Source organism: Phyllobates terribilis, unplaced genomic scaffold, assembly GCF_046119375.1.
Source record: "Phyllobates terribilis strain yellow unplaced genomic scaffold, ASM4611937v1 Scaffold_7__3_contigs__length_470593459, whole genome shotgun sequence".
In the NCBI taxonomy this organism is placed as follows: domain Eukaryota; kingdom Metazoa; phylum Chordata; class Amphibia; order Anura; family Dendrobatidae; genus Phyllobates; species Phyllobates terribilis.
Genome location: NW_027362767.1, coordinates 31313792 through 31327742, shown reverse-complemented (window position 1 = coordinate 31327742; position 13951 = coordinate 31313792). Strand labels below are relative to the sequence as shown.

Here is a 13951-nt window from a genome sequence, read left to right as displayed (position 1 = left end):
GGACGCCATTATGGGCGTGCCAAAGGAGGGCAGGAGGCCACCTCCCATCGTGGGCCAGGACAGAAAATGGCGCCAAAAGTGGAAACCGCCCCCACCAACAGAGACTGTGATGCTGGAGGTGTCTGTCAGCGTGAAAGAACTACCCCTGGAGCTGACAGTCACCGAGTTGCCCCGGGACCGCCCTCGAAGTGGGAGGAGACGAAAGAGAAGAGAAAAGATGGGTGTCGCTTGGAGCAGTCTGGAGCGAGCGCACCCGGAGGCAAGAGGTCTAACGAGGAGTAGCGAAGGAGCTCACCCGGAGATGGAGAGAAAGCAGAACAGCACCGGCCCGCTGGCCAGGAGTCTGCTAGAGACCGAGGAAGGAGGGCAGAGCAGCACCGGCCCGCTGGCCAGGAGCCTGCCGGAAGCAGAGCAGAGCAGCACCGACCCGATGGTCAGGAGCCTGCTAGAGTCCACAACCCCGCTAGGTCTAGCGGAGATCTTAGCGCAGCTCCCCCGAGACCGGGAGTGTGCACAAACTGCCCTGGAGGGCCTCGCAAGGAGGATGGCCCGGGTACAGCGCGAGATACTGGCGGAGTGGAGCCGGGAGATGACCCAGCAAGCAGAGACCAGTCAACGGAGCACGCTACCCTGGAAGAGGAAGCAGACCGCCTCTGAGGATGGCGCGGGAGGACCCAAGGCCGGAGACGGCGCCGAGAAGGGAGCCGAACGCATGGAGGCAGGTAAAGGGGACGCCTATACCCCAAGCCGTGACACCGCTTACCTGCCCCAGCTCCCCGTCGCAGAGCCCGAAAGTCCCCCTGCTGTGCCCGTAGCCGCCATGTCACCGCCATGGACTAGGCCCCGACCGGAAGCCGCCGCAGCGACCCCTGTGACGTCACGCGCCTCGACCCGGAGCGTGACAAAGCAGGAATTACCACCAGCCTGGTCGCAAGGCCTAGTACCCCCGGGCGCCGCATCACCAACAGCGCCCCCTACCTCCGCGGAGCCTCCGGCCTGGCCGCAAGGCCAGGTGGCCCAGGGCGCCGCCGTCCTAACGGTGCCCTTCACCTTCCAGGTGCCCCAGGCCTGGCCGCAAGGCCTGGGCAACCCGGGCGCCACCACCACCGCGCCCGCGCCCGTAATACCAAGGGTGCCACACCTGGGGGAGGACCTCTTCAGCCAGCTCACATGGCCGGACGGGCGGCCCTTCATCTGGCCCGAAGGATACCCTGAGCTGGAGCGGCAACAAAGACTAAGACCCCTGGATGAGCCCCTGATCCCGGCTCCGAAGCCCGTGACTCGGGTCTCGCCTCCTTTAGAAGAAGCCCAATTCGAGTGGGACCCCACGGGAGAAGATTTGATGGGGTTCACCGGAGAAACTCGGGCAGTCGCCGCTGAGAGTACTGAGTGTTGTCGTCAGCAGCTAGCAGAGTTTGCGAGAGAACGGGAGGAGAGGCGGGTCAGAGAACAACAGGCCCAAATCCGGAGCGTGGAGCAGAAGAGCCGGACTAGGAGGAACCCCCGTGCAGCGCACTGTCCCCGCACCATCGGGACGGTGATAAAGTTCAACCCGCAGCATGGGTGGGGCTTTATTCGGGACCGTAACAACCGCGGTGACGTTTTTGTGACCCGCAGAGACGTCGAGTCCCACCTGCCGGAAGGTCACAAAGGCCGTGACCTCTACGTCGGAGACGAGGTCACCTTCACCCGGCACAAGTGTGCCAAAGGACCTTACGCCCTCCACGTACACCGCTTGACGGAGGAGGAGTTGCGGTACGGGGAGGAGGAGCCAGAGGACCCGGACGGGTCTGAAGCAACACCGTATCGCCAAGAGAAAGCAGGAGGGAGCCGTCGTTGAGGACGGGAGTAGAGACTGTATATAGTTGCCTGTCGGGGCACAGTGAACCGTTGCTGCTAAAATAGTCCCCGTTGGGACCAGTGAACTGTTTACCCGTTAACCCCTTCATCCTACAGGCTGAGGACTGTGAGCAGCCATTCCCTTTCCCTCCTTACCTGGCCGAGGACTGAGAGCGGCCAACTTCCCTGTATATAGTTGCGCTTCCTAAAGCGCCCCCTACCGGTTTTATAGAAAACCTGTTTTTCTAAGAGACTGTCGCACTTTTCCCGGACACACGTTGCACAGTGTCCGGAGGAGGAACCTGAAACAAGAGACGACGAGAAAGTTTTATCTGCTAAGATATGTTATTTATATAGTGTTTTATATGTTTATTATGTTTATATGAAAATTTTGTATGTTTTTGGTGTTATTTATGTCTTACAGCCCGAGGACGTGCTGTGGTTTACCAGGGGGGAATGTAGCACCCTGAGGATTCGGCTGCTACAGGGGTATTGCACCTCAACCCAGAGGTGTGATATTCCACTCCCGGGTAAGGAAGGAGTGTGGGACTGAGCTCGGTAGGCTGCATGCACTACATACATCCCATTTCCGGGGAACAGGCCGACGGTACTCCCACTTAGAAATGTGCAGGTACGACCGAGTCTGTTCCTGGCTGGAGTGGGAGGGGGGTGGAACATCCCATGTAGTGTAGGGGCAGATAGGGGGAGCAGCCTGGGTAAAGTTAGGAGCTCATTGGGTGCTGGTCACCTGAGCTCACACATAGAGGGATATATAAGGTGGGCACCAACTAGAATCAGGGTCAGACGCAGAGAGTCAGATGCAGAAAGGATCAGCTGCAGAGAACAAGTCAGGAGAGGAGAGAAGAAAGACCAAGACCCAGAGTGAGAGAGGAGAAAAGAGAAAGACCCAGAGCACAGAAGAGAAGGGACCCAAGAACCCAAATCAGAGCACCGGGTGAGGAGTCAGCAAAAGGGTACCGGAACCCAAACTGGTGGGGGTAAAAACAATCCCCAGCCAGAGACCGGAGACCGTGGGCAGTGTCTGCCACGGTCACCCACCACATTCACCCCGAAGGCACACCACATGAAGGGTCAGGGAACCCAGGGCCAAGGGTGTCCCAACAGAAGGCCCGAGGGAGCTGGACCTAGGTGGATCACTGGTGGGGACGGCTGAAGAAAGGACAGAGGGAGAGCTCAGGGCCACGCTCCGGACTTGTTTGGGGGTTGGCTGGATCCAGGACCTGGTGGACGCAGCACGGCTCGGGTGGTCACTAGCAGCTGGAGTGACCAGTACAACACCTGCAGTAAGTAAACACCCTTAACTGCACAACCCGACTCTGTCTTCACTGCCGTCTGCACTTCACCACCACAACCCCCATCCTCTGCGCCTGTCCCCTCTGAGGCTATACCCCTCCCGTTGGGGGTTATCCCACCAAGCTGCGCACCCACCATCAGCCTCAGCGGACCCTGCTGCAGCGGCGGCCACAGTGACCGCATCACAACGGGTGGCGTAGTCGACACAAAAGAACTTTAGTAACATCTGTAGAACTGCCACATCACAAAGAGCTTGACGCCCTGGGCACGGGACCGGGTCACAGCCGCTCGGAGACTACAACCCCCCCATCTGATCCGGTGCCGGGTATTCCCCTCAAAAAGGAATATGTCCCAGGGGGCGCGTCACAATCAGAGCTGCGATCAGAGCTGCGACCAAAGCTGCCATCAGAGCTGCGATCAGAGCTGCGACCAAAGCTGCCATCAGAGCTGCGACCAGAGCTGTGGCCAGAGCTGCGACCAGAGCTGCGACCAGAGCTGCGACCAGAGCTGCGACCAAAGCTACGATCAGAGCTGCGACCAAAGCTGCCATCAGAGCTGCGACCAGAGCTGGATCAGAGCTGCGACCAGAGCTGCGACCAAAGCTGCGACCAGAGCTGCGACCAGAGCTGCGACCAAAGCTACGATCAGAGCTGCGACCAAAGCTGCCATCAGAGCTGCGACCAGAGCTGCGATCAGAGCTGCGACCAGAGCTGCGACCAAAGCTACGATCAGAGCTGCGATCAGAGCTGCGATCAGAGCTGCGATCAGAGCTGCGACCAAAGCTGCCATCAGAGCTGCGATCAGAGCTGCGATCAGAGCTGCGACCAGAGCTGCCATCAGAGCTGCGACCAAAGCTGCGACCAAAGCAGCCATCAGAGCTGCGACCAGAGCTGTGGCCAGAGCTGGATCAGAGCTGCGACCAGAGCTGCGACCAAAGCTGCGACCAAAGCTGCGACCAAAGCTGCGACCAAAGCTGCCATCAGAGCTGCGACCAGAGCTGTGGCCAGAGCTGGATCAGAGCTGCGACCAGAGCTGCGATCAGAGCTGCGACCAGAGCTGCGACCTGAGCTGTGACCAGAGCTGTGACCAGAGCTGCGACCAAAGCTGTGGCCAGAGCTGGATCAGAGCTGCGACCAGAGCTGCGATCAGAGCTGCGACCAAAGCTGCCATCAGAGCTGCGACCAGAGCTGCGACCAAAGCTGCGACCAAAGCTGCCATCAGAGCTGCGACCAAAGCTGCCATCAGAGCTGCGACCAGAGCTGTGGCCAGAGCTGGATCAGAGCTGCGATCAGAGCTGCGACCAAAGCTGTGATCAGAGCTGCGACCAAAGCTGCCATCAGAGCTGCAATCAGAGCTGCGACCAGAGCTGCGACCAGAGCTGCGACCAAAGCTACGATCAGAGCTGCGACCAAAGCTGCCATCAGAGCTGCGACCAGAGCTGCCATCAGAGCTGCGACCAAAGCTGCCATCAGAGCTGCGATCAGAGCTGCGATCAGAGCTGCCATCAGAGCTGTGATCAGAGCTGTGATCAGAGCTGCGATCAGAGCTGCGACCAGAGCTGCGATCAGAGCTGCGATCAGAGCTGCGATCAGAGCTGCGATCAGAGCTGCGACCAGAGCTGCCATCAGAGCTGCGACCAAAGCTGCCATCAGAGCTGCGACCAAAGCTGCCATCAGAGCTACGATCAGAGCTGCGATCAGAGCTGCGACCAGAGCTGCGATCAGAGCTGTGGCCAGAGCTACGATCAGAGCTGCGATCAGAGCTGTGGCCAGAGCTACGATCAGAGCTGCGATCAGAGCTGCGACCAAAGCTGCCATCAGAGCTGCGATCAGAGCTGCGACCAAAGCTGCCATCAGAGCTGCGACCAGAGCTGTGGCCAGAGCTGGATCAGAGCTGCGATCAGAGCTGCGACCAAAGCTGCGACCAGAGCTGCAATCAGAGCTGCGACCAAAGCTGTGATCAGAGCTGCGACCAAAGCTGCCATCAGAGCTGCAATCAGAGCTGCGGCCAGAGCTGCGACCAGAGCTGCGATCAGAGCTGCGACCAAAGCTACGATCAGAGCTGCGACCAAAGCTGCCATCAGAGCTGCGACCAGAGCTGCGATCAGAGCTGCGACCAGAGCTGCCATCAGAGCTGCGATCAGAGCTGCGATCAGAGCTGCGACCAAAGCTGCCATCAGAGCTGCAATCAGAGCTGCGGCCAGAGCTGCGACCAGAGCTGCGATCAGAGCTGCGACCAAAGCTACGATCAGAGCTGCGACCAAAGCTGCCATCAGAGCTGCGACCAGAGCTGCGATCAGAGCTGCGACCAAAGCTGCCATCAGAGCTGCGATCAGAGCTGCGATCAGAGCTGCAACCAAAGCTGCCATCAGAGCTGCAATCAGAGCTGCGGCCAGAGCTGCGACCAGAGCTGCGATCAGAGCTGGATCAGAGCTGCGACCAAAGTTGCGATCAGAGCTGCGACCAGAGCTGCCATCAGAGCTGCGACCAGAGCTGGATCAGAGCTGGATCAGAGCTGCGACCAAAGTTGCGATCAGAGCTGCTCCGATCCCAGTAGTTTAATCTCTTGGATGTCATTTATGATAGTGGCATTTAATAGGCTACAAATAAGGGCCGGTGTCCCTTCTGATGTCATTGCCCATCCCAACCCCCAAAACTGGAGGCTCCTGTGTCTGATAGATAATTGTACAATACGCTGAAAGATTACAGTATTGTGTATTCTACAAGTGATCAAAGGATCAAGTCCACTAGGGGGACCAAAAAATGTAAAATAAAATAAATAAAAATATATAAATGTATGAAGATGTTTAACATACGTGATACTAATAAAATATCAGAATATTTATCCCATACTGTGTACACCAACAAAAAAAAGAAAAAGTAAATCACCTCCAAAATGGTAATAATAAAAACTACGGGAAAAAAGTAATGGAAACAATCAAGCCTTGATGCAGCTCTAGTGACTGAAATATAAACAGGTTATAGCTCCCAGAAGGTGAGGACCGAGGAGGAAAAAAGAAAAGCAAAGAGGTCACAAGGTCACTGCATGGAGAGATTCCCATTGCAGCAAGGACAAAAAATGTATTGTAAAGTACTAGCAATGAACCCCCAGAGCGATGCCGAGCCTCAATTAAGACGACCCTGGACCCCGGTGTTGGGCGGCTGCTTCTGGGACTAGAGGCGTTTTATCTGGGTGGTGATGTACAGAGAAGTCTCCATGGGGTATTATTAGGACTTGTACAACAATCTGCTCTGTAACCTCCCACTGCCTCATTAAGTCCATCCTAACCTGCACCATCCAGGTAAAAGTTGGTTGGCTATAAGGAGTATGGAGGGGTATGAAGGAGCACGCAGGAGTATGGAGGAAAATGGAAGAGCATACAGGAGTATGGAGGGGCATGGAGAGATTTGGAGGGGCACGGAGAGATATGGAGGGGCACGGAGAAGCATGCAGAAGTATGAAGGAGTATGGAGGAGAATGGAGGCACATGGAGGCGAATGGAGGAGCATGCATGAGTATGGAGGGTTATGGAGAGGCATGGAGAGATATGGAGGAGTTTGGAGGAGCATGCAGAAGTATGAAGTGGTATGGAGGCAAATGGAGGAGCATAGAGGAGAATTGAAGAGCATGGAGGAGTATGGAGGACTATGGAGGCAAATGGAGTAGTATGAAGGAGCATGGGAGGAGTATGGTGGAGTATGGTGGAGAATGGAGGAGAATGAAGGAGTATGGTGGAGAATGGAGAAGCATGGAGGAGAATGAAGGAGCATGGAGGATAATGAAGGAGCATGGAGGATAATGAAGGAGCATGGTGGAGAATGGAGAAGCATGGAGGAGAATGGAAGAGCATGGAGGAGTATGGAAGCAAATGGAGGAGAATGGAGTAGTATAGAGGAGCATGGGAGGAGTATGGTGGAGAATGGAGGAGGATGGGAGGACTATGGTGGAGAATGGTGGAGAATGGAGGAGAATGAAGGAGAATGGTGGAGAATGGAGGAGCATGGAGGAGAATGAAGGAGCATGGAGAAGAATGAAGGAGCATGGTGGAGAATGGAGAAGCATGGAGGAGAATGGAAGAGAATGGAGGAGAATGAAGGAGCATGGAGGAGAATGAAGGAGCATGGAGGATAATGAAGGAGCATGGTGGAGAATGGAGAAGCATGGAGGAGAATGAAGGAGCATGGAGGATAATGAAGGAGCATGGAGGATAATGAAGGAGCATGGTGGAGAATGGAGAAGCATGGAGGAGAATGGAAGAGCATGGAGTAGTATGGAAGCAAATGGAGGAGAATGGAGTAGTATAGAGGAGCATGGGAAGAGTATGGTGGAGAATGGAGGAGGATGGGAGGAGTATGGTGGATAATGGTGGAGAATGGAGGAGAATGAAGGAGTATGGTGGAGAATGAAGGAGCATGGAGGAGAATGAAGGAGCATGGAGGATAATGAAGGAGCATGGAGGATAATGAAGGAGCATGGTGGAGAATGGAGAAGCATGGAGGAGAATGGAAGAGCATGGAGGAGAATGGAAGCAAATGAAGGAGAATGGAGTAGTATAGAGGAGCATGGGAGGAGTATGGTGGAGAATGGAGGAGGATGGGAGGAGTATGGTGGAGAATGGTGGAGAATGGAGGAGCATGGTGGAGCATGCAGAAGTGTGGATGAGAATGGAAAAGCATGGAGGAGAATGAAGGAGTGTAACGGGTCTGGGAGGTGGAACCTCTGAGCAACGATACAAAGGGGCAGTCCTTGTAAGGAAGCGGGTGGCTCCCAGGGTAGGAGGGCAGGTAGTCACGGCAAGTGACGGGGACAGTCTCTGGGTAGAAGGGCAGGAGGTCACGGCAAGTGACGGGGACAGTCTCTGGGTAGAAGGGCAGGAGGTCACGGCAAGTGACGGGGACAGTCTCTGGGTAGAAGGGCAGAAGGTCACGGCAAGTGACGGGGACAGTCTCTTGACAGGCGGGTGGTCACGGCAAGTGACAGCTAAGCCTCCAGATAGGCTAGCAGGCGGGTAGCAGGTGGACGCTCCCAGGTGAGCGGGCAAGAGTCTCTGGACAGGCAGGTGGTCACAGCAAGTGATGGCTAAGCCTCCAGGTAGGCTAGGGGGCAGGTAGCAGGCGGACGCTCCCAGGTGAGCGGGTAAGAGTCTCTGGACAGGCAGGTGGTCACAACACGTGACGGCAGAGCCTCCAGGTAGGCTAGCAGGTAGGTAGCAGGCGGACGCTCCCAGGTGAGCGGGTAAGAGTCTCTGGACAGGCAGGTGGTCACAGCACGTGACGGCAGAGCCTCCAGGTAGGCTAGCAGGCAGGTAGCAGATGAGCGCTCCCAGGTGAGCGGGCAATCAGATCCATAGACAGACTGGCAGGGCTGGTAGGCAGACTGTTGGACCGCAGGAATGCAAGTAGATAGACAAGTATCAGGCAGGTATCAAGCAGGAATCTGGCAGGTAACTGGCAGGTATCTGGTAACGGGACCTGAGGGCTGAAGCAGAGTGATAGGCTATGCAACAACATTGCTCGGGCACCTCCATTTTGGAGGAGGTGCCTTAGATATGGTGCGGTCCTCCGGCCATTGGCCGGGGACTCCTTAGGACGGCGCGCGTGGCCCCTTTAAGAGAGGGGGAGCGCGCGCGTGCGCGCCCTAAGCACAGTGGCCGAGAAGCAGCGCACGCTGCCAGCAGAGCGGGAGGAAGACGCCGGGCACGGAGCCGAGAGGTGAGGGGAACAGCGTCCCTGCCTAGCAGGAGGCAGGGACGCCGACGCTACAAGGAGCATGGAGGAGAATGAAGGAGTATGGTGGAAAATGAAGGAGCATGTAGGAACATGGAGGCAAATGGAGGAAAATGGAGTAGTATGGAGGAGCATGGGAGGAGTATAGTGGAGAATGGAGGAGAATGAAGAAGTATGGTGGAGAATGGAGGAGAATGAAGGAGTATGGTGGAGAATGGAGGAGCATGGTGGAGAATGGAGGAGCATGGAGGAGAATGAAGGAGTATGGTGGAAAATGAAGGAGCATGTAGGAACATGGAGGCAAATGGAGGAAAATGGAGTAGTATGGAGGAGCATGGGAGGAGTATAGTGGAGAATGGAGGAGAATGAAGAAGTATGGTGGAGAATGGAGGAGAATGAAGGAGTATGGTGGAGAATGGAGGAGCATGGTGGAGAATGGAGGAGCATGGAGGAGCATGGAGAAGTATGGATGAGAATGGAGGAGAATGTAGGAGCATGGAAGAGAATGGAGGCAAATGGAGGAGTTTGGAAGGAGTATGTAGGAGCATAAGGAGTATCCAGTGGAGTGTAGAGGGGTGTAATGGGGTACAGCATAGCATTATAAGACGGGGCTTGGTATGGGGTGTAAGCTGTATCTAATCATTGTAGACTTCAGCTTACTCTTCCCCTGCTTTCATTATCTCTAACCAGCCATAAACACTGGTGACCTTCGTCTCCTCGGTGTCGTAACTCACTGCTTTCTTTCTATCCCAATTACACAAAACCACAAACATTATATAGAACTATCCACAGGGCGCACTTATATATGCAATACACAATGTACTGTGACATAAGATTAGCGGTGTACGGGCCGAGCGTCTCCTGCAGACATCTCCTGGGTCACAATTGTCCTCATATCAATGTACATATCTCCAGAGGTTCTGACACTGGAAACATATTGGAACCGTCACCGAATCAAACCCTTCACCATGGGAAATACAACACAGAAGCATTTGTCGTAGGGTGCACTTACTTTCACAGTTGGGGTCCCCACATTTCTTCCTCTCAGACAGAATCTTCTGCATATGAACCTGTGTGGTGTATAATAGGACCACCAGGGTCACCAGCACCCCTGAGACCTTCATCTCTGCCATAACTGCTTCTTATGGGGAAATCTGTGCATCAGGGATGACGCCTGGATCTGCTTCACTCCCGGTCATTTCCCTGAGGCCTGAACTGCTGCAGCCGGTTAATAATTAACTAAATCTCTGTGAATCTTGTCCCTGGCAGCCGCCAATCATCCCGGCAGATTCCTGTCCGTCTCCATGGACATGGCGGCAAATCATGTAGTCGAGGCGCTGAGACCGACACGGGGTGTGAGATCAGGAAAAACTCTCTTCCAGCACCAAGAAGCCTTCACTATGCAAACTAAAATAATAATAATATACGAGTGAAAGTTTGTGAACCTTTCAGAATTTTCCATTTTTCTGCATAAATTTGACCTAAAACTTCTTCAGGTTCACACACGAGTCATGAAAGTAGAGAAAGAACCAAATCAAAGAAATGAGTCAGAAATATTAGACTTTGTGTCATTCTATAAAGGAGGAAAATGCTCCAATATCACATGTCGGTGATCGGTGAAAGTATGTGACCCATTGTCCTTCATATAGTATAATGCTCTCGACATATATCCTCCATATTCTGCTGGTGCAGTTGTAGCACCCCGAGGACTCGGCTGCTACAGGGGTATTGCACCTCGAACCAGAGGTGTGGTATTCCACTCCCGGGTAAGGATGGAGTGTGGAACTGAGCTCAGTTAGCTGCATGCACCACACTCACCCCATTTCCGGGGGACAGATCAACGGTACTCCCACCAGATAGATGTGCAGGTACGACAGCTTCTGTCCCTGGCTGGAGTGGGGAGGGGGGAGGAACATCCTAGTGGTGTAGGAGCAGATAGGGGAGGGACTCTGGGCATAGGTAGGAGCCCATTGGGTGCTAGTCACCTGGGCTCGGGTGTCAGAGGGAGTATATAAGGTGGGCACCATCTTAGGACAGGGTCCTGTTCAGAGGAGAGTCTGTGCAGAGAGGAGCTCAGCCGGAGAGGGCTGACAGGGAGCTGTAGCTCCGTCTGGGCCCAGCTCCAGAGCCAGGCCTGAAGCAGAGAGAGAGAGAAGGAAAAAGGAGGAAGAAGACAGACGCAAAGAAAGGCCCAGAGACGAAAGCATAGAGGGAACCCTGAGATCCCACGAGAGAACGGAAACGGGTGAAGGGTTGGCAGAGCAGGGTACCGGATCCCAAACTGGTGGAGGCCAATTATCCTTAGCCAGGAACCGGAGGTCGTGGACAAGTTTTGGCGCGACCCCTCGCCATATCCACCAGGAAGGCATACCACGTATAGGGTCAGGGAAGCCGGGAAAGGATTCACCACTAGAAGGCCCGAGGGAGCTGGACAAAGGTGGATCCCTGGTGGGGACGGCCAGTAGAAAGGAAGAGAGGGGAGCTCAGGACCACGCTCTGGAACTGCCTGGGAGTGGGCCGAGTCCCTGACCTGGTGGACGCAGCATGACTCGGGTGGTCCTACTGTGCACGGGCGACCTGGTAAAGAACTGTGAGTAAAGCTTTTGAAACTGCACTTCAAGCCTCCGTGTTTCGTCGTCGCACCTGCACCATCAGTACTGGGACACCCGCACCATCACTCCCATTGTCATCTCTATCATAGCTGCCCTGAGGCCATACCCCTCCCGTTGGGGGTTATACCATCCACGCTGCACATCCGTACCACCGGCCTCAGCGGACTGCCCTGCAGCGGCGGCTTCATAGCCGCATTCAACGGGTGGCGTAGTCGGACACTAATACCATCATATCAATAACTGCCACTTAGTTTGACCACCCTGGGCACGGACCGGGTCACCGCCACACGAAGACTACTACCCCCATCGGATCCGGCTCCGGGTATTCCCCGCGCGCACGCGCGCCGCACTACAGCACTGGCCCAGGGGGCGCGTCACAGTCACTGTGTACATACATTACATTACTGATCCTGTACTGATCCTGAGTTACATCATGTATTATATTCCAGAGCTGCACTCACTATTCTGCTGGTGCAGTCACTGTGTACATACATTACATTACTGATCCTGTACTGATCCTGAGTTACATCCTGTATTATATTCCAGAGCTGCACTCACTATTCTGCTGGTGCAGTCACTGTGTACATACATTACATTACTGATCCTGAGTAACATCCTGTATTATACTCCAGAGCTGCACTCATTATTCTGCTGGTGCAGTCACTGTGTACATACATTACATTACTGATCCTGAGTTACATCCTGTATTATACTCCAGAGCTGCACTCACTATTCTGCTGGTGCAGTCACTGTGTACATATATTACATTACTGATCCTGTACTGATCCTGAGTTACCTCCTGTATTATACTCCAGAGCTGCACTCACTATTCTGCTGGTGCAGTCACTGTGTACATACATTACATTACTGATCCTGAGTTACATCCTGTATTATACTCCAGAGCTGCACTCACTATTCTGCTGGTGGAGTCACTGTGTACATACATTACATTACTGATCCTGAGTTACATCCTGTATTATACTCCAGAGCTGCACTCACTATTCTGCTGGTGCAGTCACTGTGTACATACATTACATTACTGATCCTGAGTTACATCCTGTAGATCTTTTATTATAAAAATGAAAAACATAACAAAATTAATAACCAGAAAATAAACAATGTAATGAACTGGTCCAGCCGCTCCCTCTCTCCTCACACACATATTATACATATATACACAATAATTACTACCTACACCATGACATCTGGTCCGGTTACCAAACAAATAATAACAATATAATAAACAATAACCGACAAATTATATACAAACTAATATATACCTTTTTTTTTTTTTTTTTAAATAAATAAATAAAATAAATGCTAACTATACAAATATATACAAGACAAAACAAAACCCCCCACACTCGAGCCCACCAGTCCCTCCCCGGCACTGACCTGAGAGCTGGTCCTGCGTCTCATGCCTCAGTCCATGTCGAACGTCCATAGGCCAGATCAGGCAGTGCCAGTTTTTCACCCAAATAACCAGTGTCCCACAAGATGAACCAACCTCCCCCCTTTTCCCTCCACCCAACCTAACACCTTCACCCAAACCCATATATACAATATATACAGAAACAAACAATACAATAATCACAACTGACAAAGCCCAAGTTTGGCGCCTGCAGCCCTACATCACTGTCTACTGATCAATAAAACAAAAATCTATGGTGTCAGCAGCAGCCCACCACCAGGAGAGGAGATGACCAGACTAGGGCACACTAAAAGAAAAGCCCCTCCAGAGGAGAGCGGCCCTCCGTGTACCCAGTCTCTCATACTCCAGAGAACGCACCTTCACCAGGTCACCGAGTATGGTCCTAAACACATCGTCCACTGGGAGGATTTTCCGCTGCGTCGATACTAAGCACCGTGCGTTCCACGTGTGATACCTAACCACTGCGCTAACTAGAAATAAGGTGCAGCGGTCCCGACCACCCAGGTCCCCGAATGATCCATAGGCCCATTCCGCATAAGAGAGACCGGCCAGCCGGGGCCAGCCAATGGAGGCGCCCACCCTGTTGTACACCTCTGTGTTAAAGGGACAACGAAGCAGGAAGCATGGTACCACAATGCTCCCGAGGACAGTTCCTGTCCTCAGAGCTCCTACACTTCAGATTGTCCCTCACACACAGTTTCCCATGGAAGCAGCGCCAAGCCAAGTCCCAAACCTTCGAGGGGATCCTGATAGAATTCAAAAGATGCAGACCCACCCCAAGATCCCGACTTGGGCAATCCCTGAGCGCCAGAGGCCTCTGAAAATGGGTCAACAGAACCCTTTTGTCAAGGAGCTTCCTTGGCAGAGTCCTGACCTCCCACATTCCCAGACCCCACCGGCGAATTACCTTCAGAACCACGGTAGCGTAAGCCGGGAGATGTCCATGCGGTGTGCGGAGATCCTTCACTTGCCCTCCTGTCTCCCATTCCTGGAAGAAAGGCTGAAACCATCCCTTACAGGAGAATACC

The 13951-nt window shown here is 53.8% G+C and overlaps 1 protein-coding gene across 3 annotated transcripts in view; it reads right to left on the bottom strand.

The window, feature by feature from the left end:
- Window positions 1-10133, bottom strand: part of MIA2 (MIA SH3 domain ER export factor 2) — a 71752-nt gene extending 61619 nt beyond the window's left edge. For all 3 annotated transcript variants that reach the window (XM_073638352.1, XM_073638354.1, XM_073638353.1), the window contains exon 1: window positions 9892-10133. In XM_073638352.1, coding sequence (XP_073494453.1) covers window positions 9892-10012 — 121 coding nt within the window. In that variant the 5' untranslated portion in view covers window positions 10013-10133. The remainder of the gene's footprint in view (window positions 1-9891) is intronic.
- Between the last annotated feature and the right edge of the window lie 3818 nt (window positions 10134-13951).